At 40.0% G+C, this 14,792-nt stretch overlaps 1 protein-coding gene across 1 annotated transcript in view; it reads left to right on the forward strand.

The window, feature by feature from the left end:
• The window catches only part of ARFGEF3 (ARFGEF family member 3), a 193,677-nt gene extending 181,702 nt beyond the window's left edge, over nucleotides 1–11,975 (forward strand). The window contains exons 33-34 of the mRNA XM_008006875.3: nucleotides 4,734–5,955; nucleotides 7,061–11,975. Coding sequence (XP_008005066.3) covers nucleotides 4,734–5,955; nucleotides 7,061–7,252 — 1,414 coding nt within the window. The 3' untranslated portion in view covers nucleotides 7,253–11,975. The remainder of the gene's footprint in view (nucleotides 1–4,733; nucleotides 5,956–7,060) is intronic.
• Nucleotides 11,976–14,792: the final 2,817 nt, after the last annotated feature.

Below are 14,792 nucleotides of genomic sequence, written 5' to 3' on the forward strand. Positions count from 1 at the left end.
ACTTACACTCTCCCAAGACTAAACCAGGAAGAAGTTGAATCCCTGAATAGACCAATAGCAGGCTCTGAAATTGAGGCAATAATTAATAGCCTATGAACCAAAAAATGTCCAGGACCAGACAGATTCACATCCAAATTCTACCAGAGGTACAAGGAGGAGCTGGTACCATTCCTTCTGAAACTATTCCAATCAATAGAAAAAGAGGGAATCCTCCCTAACTCATTTTATGAGGCCAACATCATCCTAATACCAAAGCCTGACAGAGACACAACAAAAAAAGAGAATTTTACACCAATATCCCTGATGAACATCGATACAAAAATCCTCAATACAATACTGGCAAACCGAATCCAGCAGCACATCAAGAAGCTTATCCACCATGATCAAGTGGGCTTCATCCCTGGGATGCAAGGCTGGTTCAACATATGCAAATCAATAAATGTAATCCAGCATATAAACAGAACCAAAGGCAAAAACCACATGATTATCTCAATAGATGCAGAAAAGGCCTTTGACAAAATTCAAGAGTCCTTCATGCTAAAAACTCTCAATAAATTCGGTATTGATGGAACGTATCTCAAAATAATAAGAGCTATTTATGACAAACTCACAGCCATTATCATACTGAATGGGCAAAAACTGGAAAAATTCCCTTTGAAAACTGGCACAAGACAGGGATGCCCTCTCTCACCACTCCTATTCAACATAGTGCTGGAAGTTCTGGCTAGGGCAATCAGGCAAGAGAAAGAAATAAAGCGTATTCAGTTAGGAAAAGAAGAAGTCAAATTGTCCCTGATTGCAGATGACATGATTGTATATTTAGAAAACCCCATTGTCTCAGCCCAAAATCTCCTTAAGGTGATAAGCAACTTCAGTTAAGTCTCAGGATACAAAATTAATGTGCAAAAATCACAAGCATTCTTATACACCAGTAACAGACAGACAGAGCCAAATCATGAATGAACTTCCATTCACAATTGCTTCAAAGAGAATAAAATACCTAGGAATCCAACTTACAAGGGATGCAAAGGACGTCTTCAAGGAGAACTACAAACCACTGCTCAGTGAAATAAAAGAGGACACAAACGAATGGAAGAACATACCATGCTCATGGATAGGAAGAATCAATATCATGAAAATGGCCATACTGCCCAAGGTAATTTATAGATTCAATGCCATTCCCATCAAGCTACCTATGACTTTCTTCACAGAATTGGAATAAACTGCTTTAAAGTTCATATGGAACCAAAAAAGAGCCCGCATCTCCAAGACAATCCTAAGTCAAAAGAACAAAGCTGGAGGCATCATGCTACCTGATTTAGCATACTACAAGGCTACAGTAACCAAAACAGCATGATACTGGTACCAAAACAGAGATACAGACCAATGGAACAGAACAGAGCCCTCAGAAATAATACCACACATCTACAGCCATCTGATATTTGACAAACCTGAGAAAAACAAATGGGGAAAGGATTCCCTATTTAATAAATGGTGCTGGGAAAATTGGCTAGCCATAAGTAGAAAGCTGAAACTGGATCCTTTCCTTACTCCTTATACGAAAATTAATTCAAGATGGATTAGAGACTTAAATGTTAGACCTAATACCATAAAAACCCTAGAAGAAAACCTAGGCAATACCATTCAGGACATAGGCATGGGGAAGGACTTCATGTCTAAAACACCAAAAGCAACGGCAGCAAAAGCCAAAATTGACAAATGGGATCTCATTAAACTAAAGAGCTTCTGCACAGCAAAAGAAACTACCATCAGAGTGAACAGGCAACCTACAGAATGGGAGAAAATTTTTGCAATCTACTCTTCTGACAAAGGGCTAATATCCAGAACCTACAAAGAACTCAAACAAATTTACAAGAAAAAAACAACCCCATCAAAAAGTGGGCAATGGATATGAACAGACATTTCTCAAAAGAAGACATTCATACAGCCAACAGATACATGAAAAAATGCTCATCATCACTGGCCATCAGAGAAATGCAAATCAAAACCACAATGAGATACCATCTCACACCAGTTAGAATGGCAAACATTAAAGTCAGGAAACAACAGGTGCTGGAGAGGATGTGGAGAAATAGGAACACTTTTACACTGTTGGTGGGATTGTAAACTAGTTCAACCATTGTGGAAAACAGTACGGCGATTCCTCAAGGATCTAGAACTAGAAATACCATATGACCCAGCCATCGCATTGCTGGGTATATACCCAAAGGATTATAAATCATGCTGCTATAAAGACACATGCACACATATGTTTATTGCGGCACTATTCACAATAGCAAAGACTTGAAATCAACCCAAATGACCATCAGTGACAGACTGGATTAAGAAAATGTGGCACATATACACCATGGAATACTATGCAGCCATAAAAAAGGATGAGTTCGTGCCCTTTGTAGGGACATGGATGCAGCTGGAAACCATCATTCTCAGCAAACTATCGCAAGAACAGAAAACCAAATACTGGATGTTCTCACTCATAGGTGGGAATTGAACAATGAGATCACTTGGACATGAGAAGGGGAACATCACACACTGGGGCCTAATATGGGGAGGGGGGAGGGGGGAGGGGGGAGGGATGGCATTGGGAGTTATAACTGATGTAAATGACGAGTTGATGGGTGCAGCACACCAACATGGCACATGTATACATATGTAACAAACCTGCACGTTGTGCACATGTACCCTAGAACTTAAAGTATAATAATAATTTTAAAAAGATATATATAGTAGCATGTTTTAAGTCAACCACTTGTTATGCAAATAATTCTCAATTATCCAATCTGGAGGATGGCAGACTTCTTAAAGGTGTGCTGAGAAAAAGCTTGAAACCCTTGGGTACGCTGAATTAGAAAGTTATTTGTTGATTTTGTTTGAGATCTTTGTCTCCTATCAGTATAGATGATTAAGAACTGCATATCTATAAAATTGTTTCACTTATCTTTCTGAAATCTTGATCTCTTCAGTATTATTTCCCTCCCATTCTATTTTCTTGTCACTGCATCCTTTAACCCAAACCTAAGGTAAAGGGGATTTGCTGTCTTTATTTACATGCGTAGTCAGCAGCTGTATCTCTTAAAGCATTCAAAAAATGATCTCGGTGGATGAAGATATTCCACAATTCAGACATGGCTTTGCATTGGCCTCACTTTAGGTGTTGGCTGGAAAATGGCTTTTCATTTCTTAGGGAAGGTAATAAAAAATAATGTTGTGAGCGAAGGGTTCCACGCCTTCACCAGGCTGATTAAACTCACCCCTCTGGTGGTGCTTCCTGCGTCAGGGATCCAGGATCCTAGGGGAGTGGGGTTCAAATGTCAGAGCCATTTCTCAGGGGGAGCATTTCCTTCAGGCAGCCTGTGCCCAGAGCCAGCCTGCTTTCTTTCTTTGACTTGGAGACTTACTGAATGCTACTCTCACCATTTTCCCGGTTACTGGGAACAAGAAGATGAATAAGGTAGTGTCCCGTCCCTTGAGGATGTTATAGGTGTCATGGGGACAGACTTGTCTGATGACTAAAAAATTTCCCTTTTTAGTTCACATTCTTATAGTATGGACAGAAAACATTAGAACAAACTGATAGCTTTTGGACCAAGTTGGTATAAGCTTTTGGAGCCCTCTTTTTCAGAAGAACGCGTGTTTGGGTTTACTGGTAGCTTAAGTAGGAGCTAAGGCTGGAGAAATGGAGAGTTGTTTAATGGGTACAAAGTTTCTGTTAGAAATGATGAAAAAGTTTTAGCAATAGATAGTAGTAATGGTTACACAACATTATGAATATACTTAATATCACTGAATTGTATACACAAAAAATTAAAATAGTAACTTTTATGTATTATTTTACCACAAAAAAGTGAACGTGATTTATTTTAAAAGGTTACTGTTTTTGAGTGACAGTTCTTTGTTACTCATTTCATCTTGAGAGTAATGTGTTTTCCCTCAGTGAGGACTAGACAAAGGGCAATGTTGACATTGAGATTTATGCAGGATTTGTCATTTTCTGCTGTTAGAAAAGCACTTTTCCTACTTATACAAATTTTTACATTCAAAGTCATAGTGAGACATAAAGCAAAATGTTATTAACATGATGGCTAGACCTTTGAAATTAATAATAGTTGTCACAATTTTATAATTATCCAGTTTGGGGCATTAATTGGCCATATAATGGCCTCAACTATTTTCATAAAATTCTAAGAGCAGTGAAAAGAAATGAAACTGTAAACCAAAACCACGTTGAACCACACTGGTGAATTAAAAAATTTGGCAAACATAGGACAGGTTGAGCATCCCTAACCCCAACTTTTTGAGTGCCAGCAAGACACCACAAATGGAAAATTCCACACCTGACCTCATGCGATGGGTCATAGGAAAACCCAAAATGTATTCTGTGTTCCCAAGGGCAAAAAGACCTCCCAGCCCCCTTCAACTGTGACATCTTCTCACAAATATATCTTGATGTTAACTGTTAATTTGGCATCATAACTTACATTCTATAGCTTTGGGAATTTTTTAAAGTGTCAAGAATTCCACTAGTTGTGATTGAAATGGTTATCACGTAATGCCCAAAAAGTATGCCTTTTTTCACGGAAGACATTTGAGTAGAGGTAGTTTAGTTTGTAAATTTGCATATATCATTCTGAAATGGGTAACGTCTATATTGCTTTGAAATACCTGATGTAGGGCAGAAAACCATTAATCGATCCTTCTCTTTTCACTTGAAGCGTGTCTTTCAGGGAAATTGTGGTGAGCCTGCTGTCTCATCAGGTGTTACTCCAGAACTTATATGACATCTTGTTAGAAGAGTTTGTCAAAGGCCCCTCTCCTGGAGAGGAAAAGACGATCCAAGTGCCAGAAGCCAAGCTGGCTGGCTTCCTCAGATACATCTCCATGCAGAACTTGGCAGTCATATTCGACCTGCTGCTGGACTCTTACAGGACTGCCAGGGAGTTTGACACCAGCCCCGGGCTGAAGTGCCTGCTGAAGAAAGTGTCTGGCATCGGGGGCGCCGCCAACCTCTACCGTCAGTCTGCGATGAGCTTTAACATTTATTTCCACGCCCTGGTGTGTGCTGTTCTCACCAATCAAGAAACCATCACGGCGGAGCAAGTGAAGAAGGTCCTTTTTGAGGACGACGAGAGAAGCACAGATTCTTCCCAGCAGTGTTCATCTGAGGATGAAGACATCTTTGAGGAAACCGCCCAGGTCAGCCCCCCGAGAGGCAAGGAGAAGAGACAGTGGCGGGCACGGATGCCCTTGCTCAGCGTCCAACCTGTCAGCAACGCAGATTGGGTGTGGCTGGTCAAGAGGCTGCACAAGCTGTGCATGGAACTGTGCAACAACTACATCCAGATGCACTTGGACCTGGAGAACTGTTTGGAGGAGCCTCCCATCTTCAAGGGCGACCCATTCTTCATCCTGCCCTCCTTCCAGTCCGAGTCATCCACCCCATCCACGGGGGGCTTCTCTGGGAAAGAAACCCCTTCCGAGGACGACAGAAGCCAGTGCCGGGAGCACACGGGCGAGTCCCTGAGCCTGAAGACCGCTGGTGGGGACCTGCTGCTGCTGCCCCCCAGCCCCAAAGTAGAGAAGAAGGATCCCAGCCGGAAGAAGGAGTGGTGGGAGAATGCAGGCAACAAAATCTACACCATGGCGGCCGACAAGACCATTTCAAAGTTGATGACCGAATACAAAAAGAGGAAACAGCAGCACAACCTGGCCGCGTTCCCCAAAGAGGTCAAAGTGGAGAAGAAAGGAGAGCCACTGGGTCCCAGGGGCCAGGACTCCCCACTGCTTCAGCGTCCTCAGCACTTGATGGACCAAGGGCAAATGCGGCATTCCTTCAGCGCAGGCCCCGAGCTGCTGCGACAGGACAAGAGGCCCCGCTCAGGCTCCACCGGCAGCTCCCTTAGTGTCTCGGTGAGAGACGCAGAAGCACAGATCCAGGTACACCCCTGCGGCCAGAGGAGGTGGGCGGGAAGCTGGGTTCCAGTACTGGATGGGCCCCCCTTGCAGAGCAGGCGCACACAGGCTAAGATTTATAGAAACAGGTAGGGAGTACGAACCCATTTCCCTCCAAAGTCAGAGGACTGCCCGAGCCTAAGTGCAGGATTTCCCAGTATCAGTATATCACTATGAAGCTGGAATTTCACTCTCAGGTAATTTCAGGAACTGTTTTTCTCCATTGGAATGTGTATTATTGAGAATTAGGAACTTAGCTGTATAAATAAGATGAGGCTAAAGCTTATAAAATGTAAGCTTTTTCAAGACCAGCCTGGACAACAAGGCAAAACCCATCTCTACAAAAAAAGAAATACAAAAATTAGCTGGGAAAGGTGGCACATGCCCGTAATCCCAGCTACTTGGGAGGCTGAGCCAGGAGGATTGTGTGATCCCAGGAGGCAGAGGTTGAAGTGAGCTGAGATGGTGCCACTGCACACCAACTTGGATGACATAGAGAGACCCTGTCTTAAAAAAGTAAGCTTTAACTGGCATTGAGTTCTTAGTGTGTCATTCAAAAATGGCACTGAAGAAATTCTGTAGTTATGAAGCATTATACAAACGAAAAAAGCAAATATTGTGTGGTTATGCCAATTAATTTTTTTCAGATTGTTTTCATCTCAACTTTTTCTAGCCCATCCTGTGCACATAAAAATTCTCAATCTTCAGGGGGGCTTTGAGTGTAATTCTATGCTGCATCAAAAAATGAGTTTGAGATGAATGGCCTATGGAGAACTCATTGTGAGAAGGCAAGGGAGGTTTTTTATTTTTGCTTTTGTTTTTTCTAATCTAAGGAGTAAGAGTTTAGTAGTTTGTGAAAACTGAAAATAAGGCGAATCTCTGCCCATCTTTATGGATGTGAAATTATGATGTAGGCATAATAAATTAATATGCCTACAATTTATTATAGGCATATTAAATGAACGAAAACTAATTTATTGCAACTACAGCCTGAAAAAAAAAACCATTTCCACATTGGCAGGGCCGCTCTCAAGTGTTCAAATAAAACCAGGGGGGAAAGCCACTAATTTTCTTAAATCCTTTCTCTTAGGCATGGACCAACATGGTGCTAACAGTTCTCAATCAGATTCAGATTCTCCCAGACCAGACCTTTACGGCCCTCCAGCCCGCAGTGTTCCCGTGCATCAGTCAGCTGACCTGTCACGTGACTGACATCAGAGTTCGCCAGGCTGTGAGGGAGTGGCTGGGCAGGGTGGGCCGTGTCTATGACATCATTGTGTAGACATCATTGTGTGGCAGACGACTCCTATTCCACTCCGCCACCAAACAGCAGTAGTGAGGGTTAGAGTCTGCCCGCCAATCCAGCTGTTGCGTTTTCCCCACCACCAGCCCCACTTAAACTAGTGTCTCAGAGAACAATGTTTCCTAATGTAAAAAGCCTTTCCAACCACTGATCAGCATTGGGGCCATGCTAAGGTTTGTATCTAGATGACACAAACGATATTCTGATTTTGCACATTATTATAGAAGAATCTATAATCCTTGATATGTTTCTAACTCTTGAAGTATATTTCCCAGTGCTTTTGCTTACAGCATTGTCCCCAAATGGGTCATTTTCAAGGGTTACTCATTTGAAAACACTATATTGATCTATCATCTTAAATATAATTCCTAAGGCAATATCTGCTGGTAAATCAAGCTGATATGTAAACACTCAGACATCTAGTACCAGGGATTATTAATTGGAGGAAGATTTATGATTATGGGTTTGGCTGGGAAGAAGACAACTATGAAAACATATTCTTGGGTGTCATAATCAAGAAAGAGGTGACTTCTGTTGTAAAATAATCCAGAACACTTCAAAATTATTCCTAAATAAGATTTTCAGCTATTCACCAATTTCCCCATATAAGGTACTGTTGTGCCTTTATTTCTGTATGATTTCTGTATGTCTAAAAGAAGCAAGTTCTTTCCTAGCAGGGTTTGAAGTCTGTGGCTTGTCAGCCTGTGACACAGAGTACCCAGTGAAAGTGGCTAATACATAGATTGTCGAGAGACATGAGACCGACCAGCCACCCTGGCTGTTCTCGTGGTGTTTGCTTCCGTCCCCAAGGCAAACAAGGAAAGGAAAGAAAAAATGGTGCCTTAGTCTTTTGTTGCACTTACATTTCTATGCCCCACAATGATCTGAACGTAAGGTATAACGTTTGGTTTTTAAGACAACAAAACAGTAAAACGCAACTCATTTTATATCAACACGCTTGGAGGAAAGGGACTCAGGAAGGGAGCAGGGAGTGTGGGGTAGGGATGGATTATGATGAAATCATTTTCAATCTTAAAATATAACACAACAATCTTACAAAATTATGGTGTCAGTTACACAAGCGCAAGTCTCATAAAATGAAAGCAATGGAGAAAGACACTGAAATTTAGAAAATTTTGTCTATTTAAAATATTTCTCCTATCTAGCAAGTAAAGTTACCCTACGTTTGATGTCTTTTCATTCAGACCAGTATTTCAGGTGGATATTTCTAAGTACTGAAAGCTTTATCTTATTATTTACAGTATTTTTACATTATCCTAATGATTGAAAACTCCTCAATCAAGCTTACTTACACACATTCTACAGAGCAGAGTTAGTTGTTAAGGCATACATTCTAGTTTCTCAGCTCTATTCATAATGAATAAGTCACCCTTTAAATAAAAGACAAATTCTGCAGTCTTGAAACATGGATTTAAAAGGGTATTTGTAAACTTTGCCCTCCTTGAGAAACATGGAACTAACTTAGAGGTTAAGAGGAAGGCAGTGTTCTGACTTCTTCAGGTGATCTGAAAGAAAGACCCTTATCATTCTGTGTGCCATCTAGAGATCACCACAGAGTCCATTTTTTCCCCAGTTCCACAGAACACTCTGTTTGCCTTCATTTTTCACTCACTAGACAATAATTCAAGTTTAGAAACAGGTAATCAGCTATTTGATCTTAAAAGGCAATGAATTGTTGGGATATCAATGAACTATGTTGTATACTTTTGAATTTTTATACTTTATAAATGGAATTGAAAGTTGGATAACTGCTTTTTTTTATTTTCCAACAGAACTAACACCACAGTTGTTTTGTTTCTTTTTATAGCTTACCTGAGGTTCAGTTCTTCTTTGTGAACCTGTGAGTACTCCACAGTTTACTGGGGGAAAAGGCTTCAGTAAAGCAGAGGCCAGAATTACAGTATTTATACATAGCAACTTTTCATAAAGTAGAAAAATTCAAAGGAAGCTGTCTCAATTTGTGAATACCGCCTGGGCGCAGTGGCTCACGCCTGTAATCCCAACACTTTGGGAGGCCGAGGTGGGCGGATCACATGCGGTCAGGAGTTTGAGACCAGCCTGGACAACATGGTGAAACCCCGTCTCTACCAAATATGCAAAAATTAGCTAGGTGTGGTAGCATGCACCTGTAATCCCAGCTACTCAGGAGGCTGAGACAGGAGAATCGCTTGAACCCAGGAGGCGGAGGTTGCAGTGAGCCGAGATTGTGCCATTGCACTCCAGCCTGGGTGACAAGAGTGAAACTCCATCTTAAAAAATGATAATTGTGAATACTGTGTCCCAAAGTATGCTAGTTGTTTGGAAATCAGCATTCTCCCTGATGCTCTATTATGGGATCCAAAATTCTTGAACATAAGTTTACCCTATACTGTGTCCGAACACTGTTCTAGTTCTAGCCTGAATATGGGTCCCAAGAATAAAAGGATGAGAAGGTGTACAGAGCTCTTGACCTATAATTTTTAAGAGTGTTTTGGTACCTTCCCATTGTCTTCTCTATAACATACTCTGCGCTCGAGTTACCGGACATCCACACTGACATCAGATTTCAACCAGAAACATCACTGAGTGACAGCAGTACTTCTCAGAGGTATTTGCAGCTTGATGAATACTTGATGCAAAGTATTCTCTAATAAGTAGGCCTTCAGGTGATTCTTCCCAGCAGGTGGAGAAGCAAGGGAGGAGATGAAGAACACTGAGAGGGGAGTGGCACTTTCCCAGACTGCCCAGCTCAGTCTCTTGCCCTGTTCCTGTGACTCAGCTGCCCACCCCCAAACTTGTTTCACTCCCTCCCAGTCTCTGAAAGTGTCAGGTGTTTCTCTCCTCACAGTCTCTTTTGCAGCAACAGTAAGACAAAATTCAAAGCAGCCTTTTAAAGTGAAGAACAGTTATTAGCATGTATTTACAGACCTAAGCAGAATGAGAGTTTATACATTGTTTTTAGTTGCCTGTATTTATAGCCAAAAGTTTATTACCCTAAAGTTGAGATCTTTCTCTTCTTTTCTTAAATTTTGGTAAAGTGTGCTTCATGAAACAAACATCTGGAAAACTCCAAGTATAAGAGACCCTGGACTGATGATGGCCCAGCCAAGTGTATGGAGGGACAGAGTTCTCTCTGTCATTAATGAGGACATCGGTTTTCACAATTGAACCTCATGCACTGTCCATAGCATCTCACCTAGCTCTTGTGTCTCCTGATCATATTTTAAAAATAGATTGCCTTTTTACACCATCTTCTCTCCTCTTATGATAATTTTCCAGCCCTTACCATAGATATAAAACTAGAACACCTTTATTATTTGGGGTCTATGTAATGACTGACCAGTAAGAACCCAGACAGATGCTAACATACTTAACAGCTCTCATTAAAATACTTTAAATCAGGCATGGTGGCTCATGCCTGTAATCCCAGCACTTTGGGAGGCTGAGGCAGGTAGATGTCTTGAGGTCAGGAGTTTGAGACCTGGCCAACATGGTGAAACCCTGTCTCTACTAAAACTACAAAATTAGCCGGGCATGGTGGTAGCCGCCTGTAATCCCAGCTACTCAGGAGGCTGAGGCAGGAGAATTGCTTGAACCTGGGAGGTGGGGGTTGCAGTGAACCAAGATTGCACTCCAGCCTGGGTGACAAAGTGAGACTTCTTCTCAAAAAAGTAAATAAAAATAAAAATTTTAAATCAAACATGACAAAAATGTTAATATAATTCAAAAGTTCCTTGAAATTGAAACATATTGGTACAATGATCATTAGGCTTTTCGTCCTTGTTGTTTTAAAATAGCCTTCGCTGTGAGAAGGTAATGCGGTTATATAATAGATATCCTTGATTTTACCAGATTCATCACAATACTGCTTATACAGGAAAGTTTTCGTTCTCAGAAAGGAAAATCCATTAGTATCAGTCCCATCAAACTAAACAGAATGAAGAACTTGGTGTAGAGCTGATAGTAATAACAAGAGGTTACAAATAGCAGGGAGGAAGAGAGTGGTGAATGTCACTGTGATTGCAAACCTTTACCTGTATTATCACACGTAGTCCTCACAACAACCTCGTGAGACAAGTATTGTGTTCCTCATTTTTTCAGATGAGAACACAGACCCAGAGAGGTTCAGAAACTTGCCCAAGATAACAAGCAAAAGGCAAAGTTGGTTGCAAAAGAGGTGTTTCTGAATTCAAAGGCCATATTCTCTCTGACAACACGCTGTAAGTCCACAGAGTAAGCACTCTAGTGTGAGAAAAAGTTTCAAGGAATGAGGCCATTAAAATGAGACTATTTGACATCTCAGATCTGTCTGGGATGTTATGGAGGTTTTTAAAAATAAAGTTGAAAAAAGAAAATGAATCGTGTTTATACATAAAAAAATCATATGTAACACATTTCAAGTGTTTGAAAATAAAGCCAAAATCTAAACTTTAATCTTCAAGCAGATATTCAGTGTCACTTTAGAAAACTCACTGAATTAGGTGGAAATGATGGAATAATACTGTTCATGGCCAGCTGTTAACACAGAAGTACATGGCAGCCTGTGTCTAGAATGGCATGCACGATTTGTAAACCTTTTTCAAATATCATTTAATCAACTCAGAATAAAGTGCCCTGTAGCCAACAGTGCCTCTTTACTTGCTTCTCTGGGAAATACATGGTACTAAATTTGTAGCACAAAGTTTGGGAATATGCAAAATAATGGATAACCATTTTTCAAAATGTACATTCTCTGAAGAGGAAGCAGCTGGTTGGACAAGATTGCTTGAAGAACCAGGTGCTAAGGGCATCAGGTCGACATCCTTAGTAACCATGTGCCATAACATCTACACACTTCCACTTGTTTTACAGACAAGGAAACAGGCAGAAGGAAAATCCAGAGTCTTGTAGTAAGCAGATGACAAAACTTCAATATGCTTGGGCACCACTTAGGTGACCCCAGGGAGATTTAGTGTGGCCTTAGGAAAGCAAAAGAGCACTTTTTATTGGAAATATGAGCTTGTTACTGGGAAAGATTTGTAAAATTGGTCAAGAACTTGATTTATAATTACGCCTCCTCAAAAAAAAGTTCTCATTTAGTAGTGGAGCAATCTAGAAAACATACCTTTTTTGTTTGTTTGGAAGATCCTTTTTCTCTGGCTATATTGTAGTGTTTGCTATTTGATGTGGAAATAATAACTTAAGATTTTGGAACAGAACACCCTTTAGATTTCCAAAACACAATTCTTATTTCAGGGAAGACAAACCAAAAATTTCTCCTGAAATCATCAGTTTCTTTATAAATTGTGGTACCATTCCATCATTGAAGAGAAACCACTACCACACCACGAGCACCATACAAAACCTTTTCTCTGTATCTTTGTACAATACTACAAAGGGGTACCAGGGAGGAGAGAGTGGCTGACCACTTTGGTGACAAAATGGCACTCCACTGCTGGTTAATTCCATCTAATTATGGTCCTTCCACCCTTTTCAACTACCAAAAACTGTTTCTACTGTTAATTCCTATCCTGAAGGTTTAACCAGTGGTTGTCCCTTATCTTTTGTCTTTAGAACAGTGGTTCTCAAACTTTAGTACACATCAGTATCACCTGGAGGGCCTGTTAAGACACAGATTGCTGGGCTCGTGCTCAGAGTTTCCAGTTAAGTAAATCAGGAAATTTGCATTTCTAACAAGTTTATAGGTGAGGCCAATACTGCTGTTTTGGGAACTATGCTTTGAGAACCACTGCCTTGAAAAAGTTTCCAACTACTACCTTTAAGATCAACCTGACTTATCAAACGCTAGAGAAAAACTGAATCTATCCTTGGGCAGACAACTTGGGATTGGATTCTATACAGCAGTCTTGCTCAATCTTCCCAGTTTCCGGTTTTATTATACCAACAATTGGTTTTTACAAGCTAGAAGACAATGAATGTATAAGTTCTATGGAACAGTGAGATAAATCTAAGCTTCTCGTCTTTGTATTTAGAAACATTGATTCTATGGATGATCATTTGTATCATGTTGACCCTTTGACTTGTATTGAAGGCGATTTTAAATTTAAGTGTGTAGTGTTTGAATTTCTTCCGTTCATATCGTTTTAATGAGATGTTTCCATGTAGGCTCCTTTACAGCCTTGGCTCCTGGCTTACAGATTTTTTAATAGTTGCTTGCTTGCCAGTTGTTTTACATCTCTCATTGGCCACCAAAATATTAGCCCTTTGAGATGAGATGAGACTACTTGTTGTACCTTCATCTTTCATTTAACTGTCTGGCATAAATTAACATTTTAATTTCATATATATCTGTAAAGAGTCTACCCAAAGGCTTCATGGAAATTTGCAAAATGAACCAATTCCCTTTTAAGCAGTAGGTGTGCCTGTTTTGACTTTTCAGTAAATATGTTGTGTTTGTGCACATACCTATATGGTGGAGACCATATTCATTATTTCATCTTCCAAATAACGGGAAAAATATAAAAATAATCAGTGTGCTTTGGGAATTCAGTGAAATCATGTTAACTCATATAGAGGGGGCCTTAGTTTATCTCTTCTTTATTTAATTAATTAGCTTTGGAAATTCTTTTACCATTAAAAAAAAAAATTAAGGACCATAGGGAGAATGATTTAAGAAAAAAACAAGTAACTTAACAATCATCACCTATTTATAAACTGTATTAATTACACATAATGCTTATTGATTCAATGAGGTTTCTCTAAAGACTTCTGCTTAATATGCTGACTTCATTTAAATTAATTTAGACTATTGTAGGAATGGAAGGAAATGATTATATTTACTAGAATTAGTGAGATCAGAAAGCATATCAGAATGTTAATGACATCAAGGAGACAATCCACAGAGTTTTTGGCTCTGTGGATGGAAATAATTGAAGAGTTCTTTTTTTTTTTTTTTTTTTTTTTTTTACTTTAGTTTCCCATAAGTTTTGGAAAGTATTTGTGCATTTAGTTCTTTTAGTAACACTAATTTTAAAATTAAATTTCAAAAGTCAATCTCTAAGAATAACTTATTTTTGTTTTACCAACCGGTGCCAAAAAGGAGAGGAGGGAATCCGAAAGCCAATCTGTTGAACTAAGATATATAAAAGATTATGTTTTTTCCTAATATTAGGGAGACTCGGGCCCTGACACTGCCAGCCCCAGTGAGCATCCCTGGCTACCTCGGGATTATGTGCAAGCTGCTTTGTCCTGCATTTCTTTCATCTGGTTCTTATTGGGAGTGCTTCTCTCTAATAAAAATTGATTTCCCATAAAATAGGCAAAGCTGAACAAAGATGAATGCTTTTGATAAGCTGGGTTTCACTCCAGTTGAAACAATGTGATAGAATATCCAGGTGTGGCATGATGGGACAGGAGGAGGTGCCTAGAGGGAAAGGTTATTTTTGTTTCTTAGTTTGTGTTGGGGGGATGGGGGAGATAGGAATAAGATGTTTATTGCCCTAATCATGCTAAGAGACTATTATTCAAGATGCTTTTCCTGCTTTTCTAAGAGGAATAAACTTAGACAAATTACATTATA

This window comes from Chlorocebus sabaeus, chromosome 13, assembly GCF_047675955.1.
Source record: "Chlorocebus sabaeus isolate Y175 chromosome 13, mChlSab1.0.hap1, whole genome shotgun sequence".
Lineage (NCBI taxonomy): Eukaryota > Metazoa > Chordata > Mammalia > Primates > Cercopithecidae > Chlorocebus > Chlorocebus sabaeus.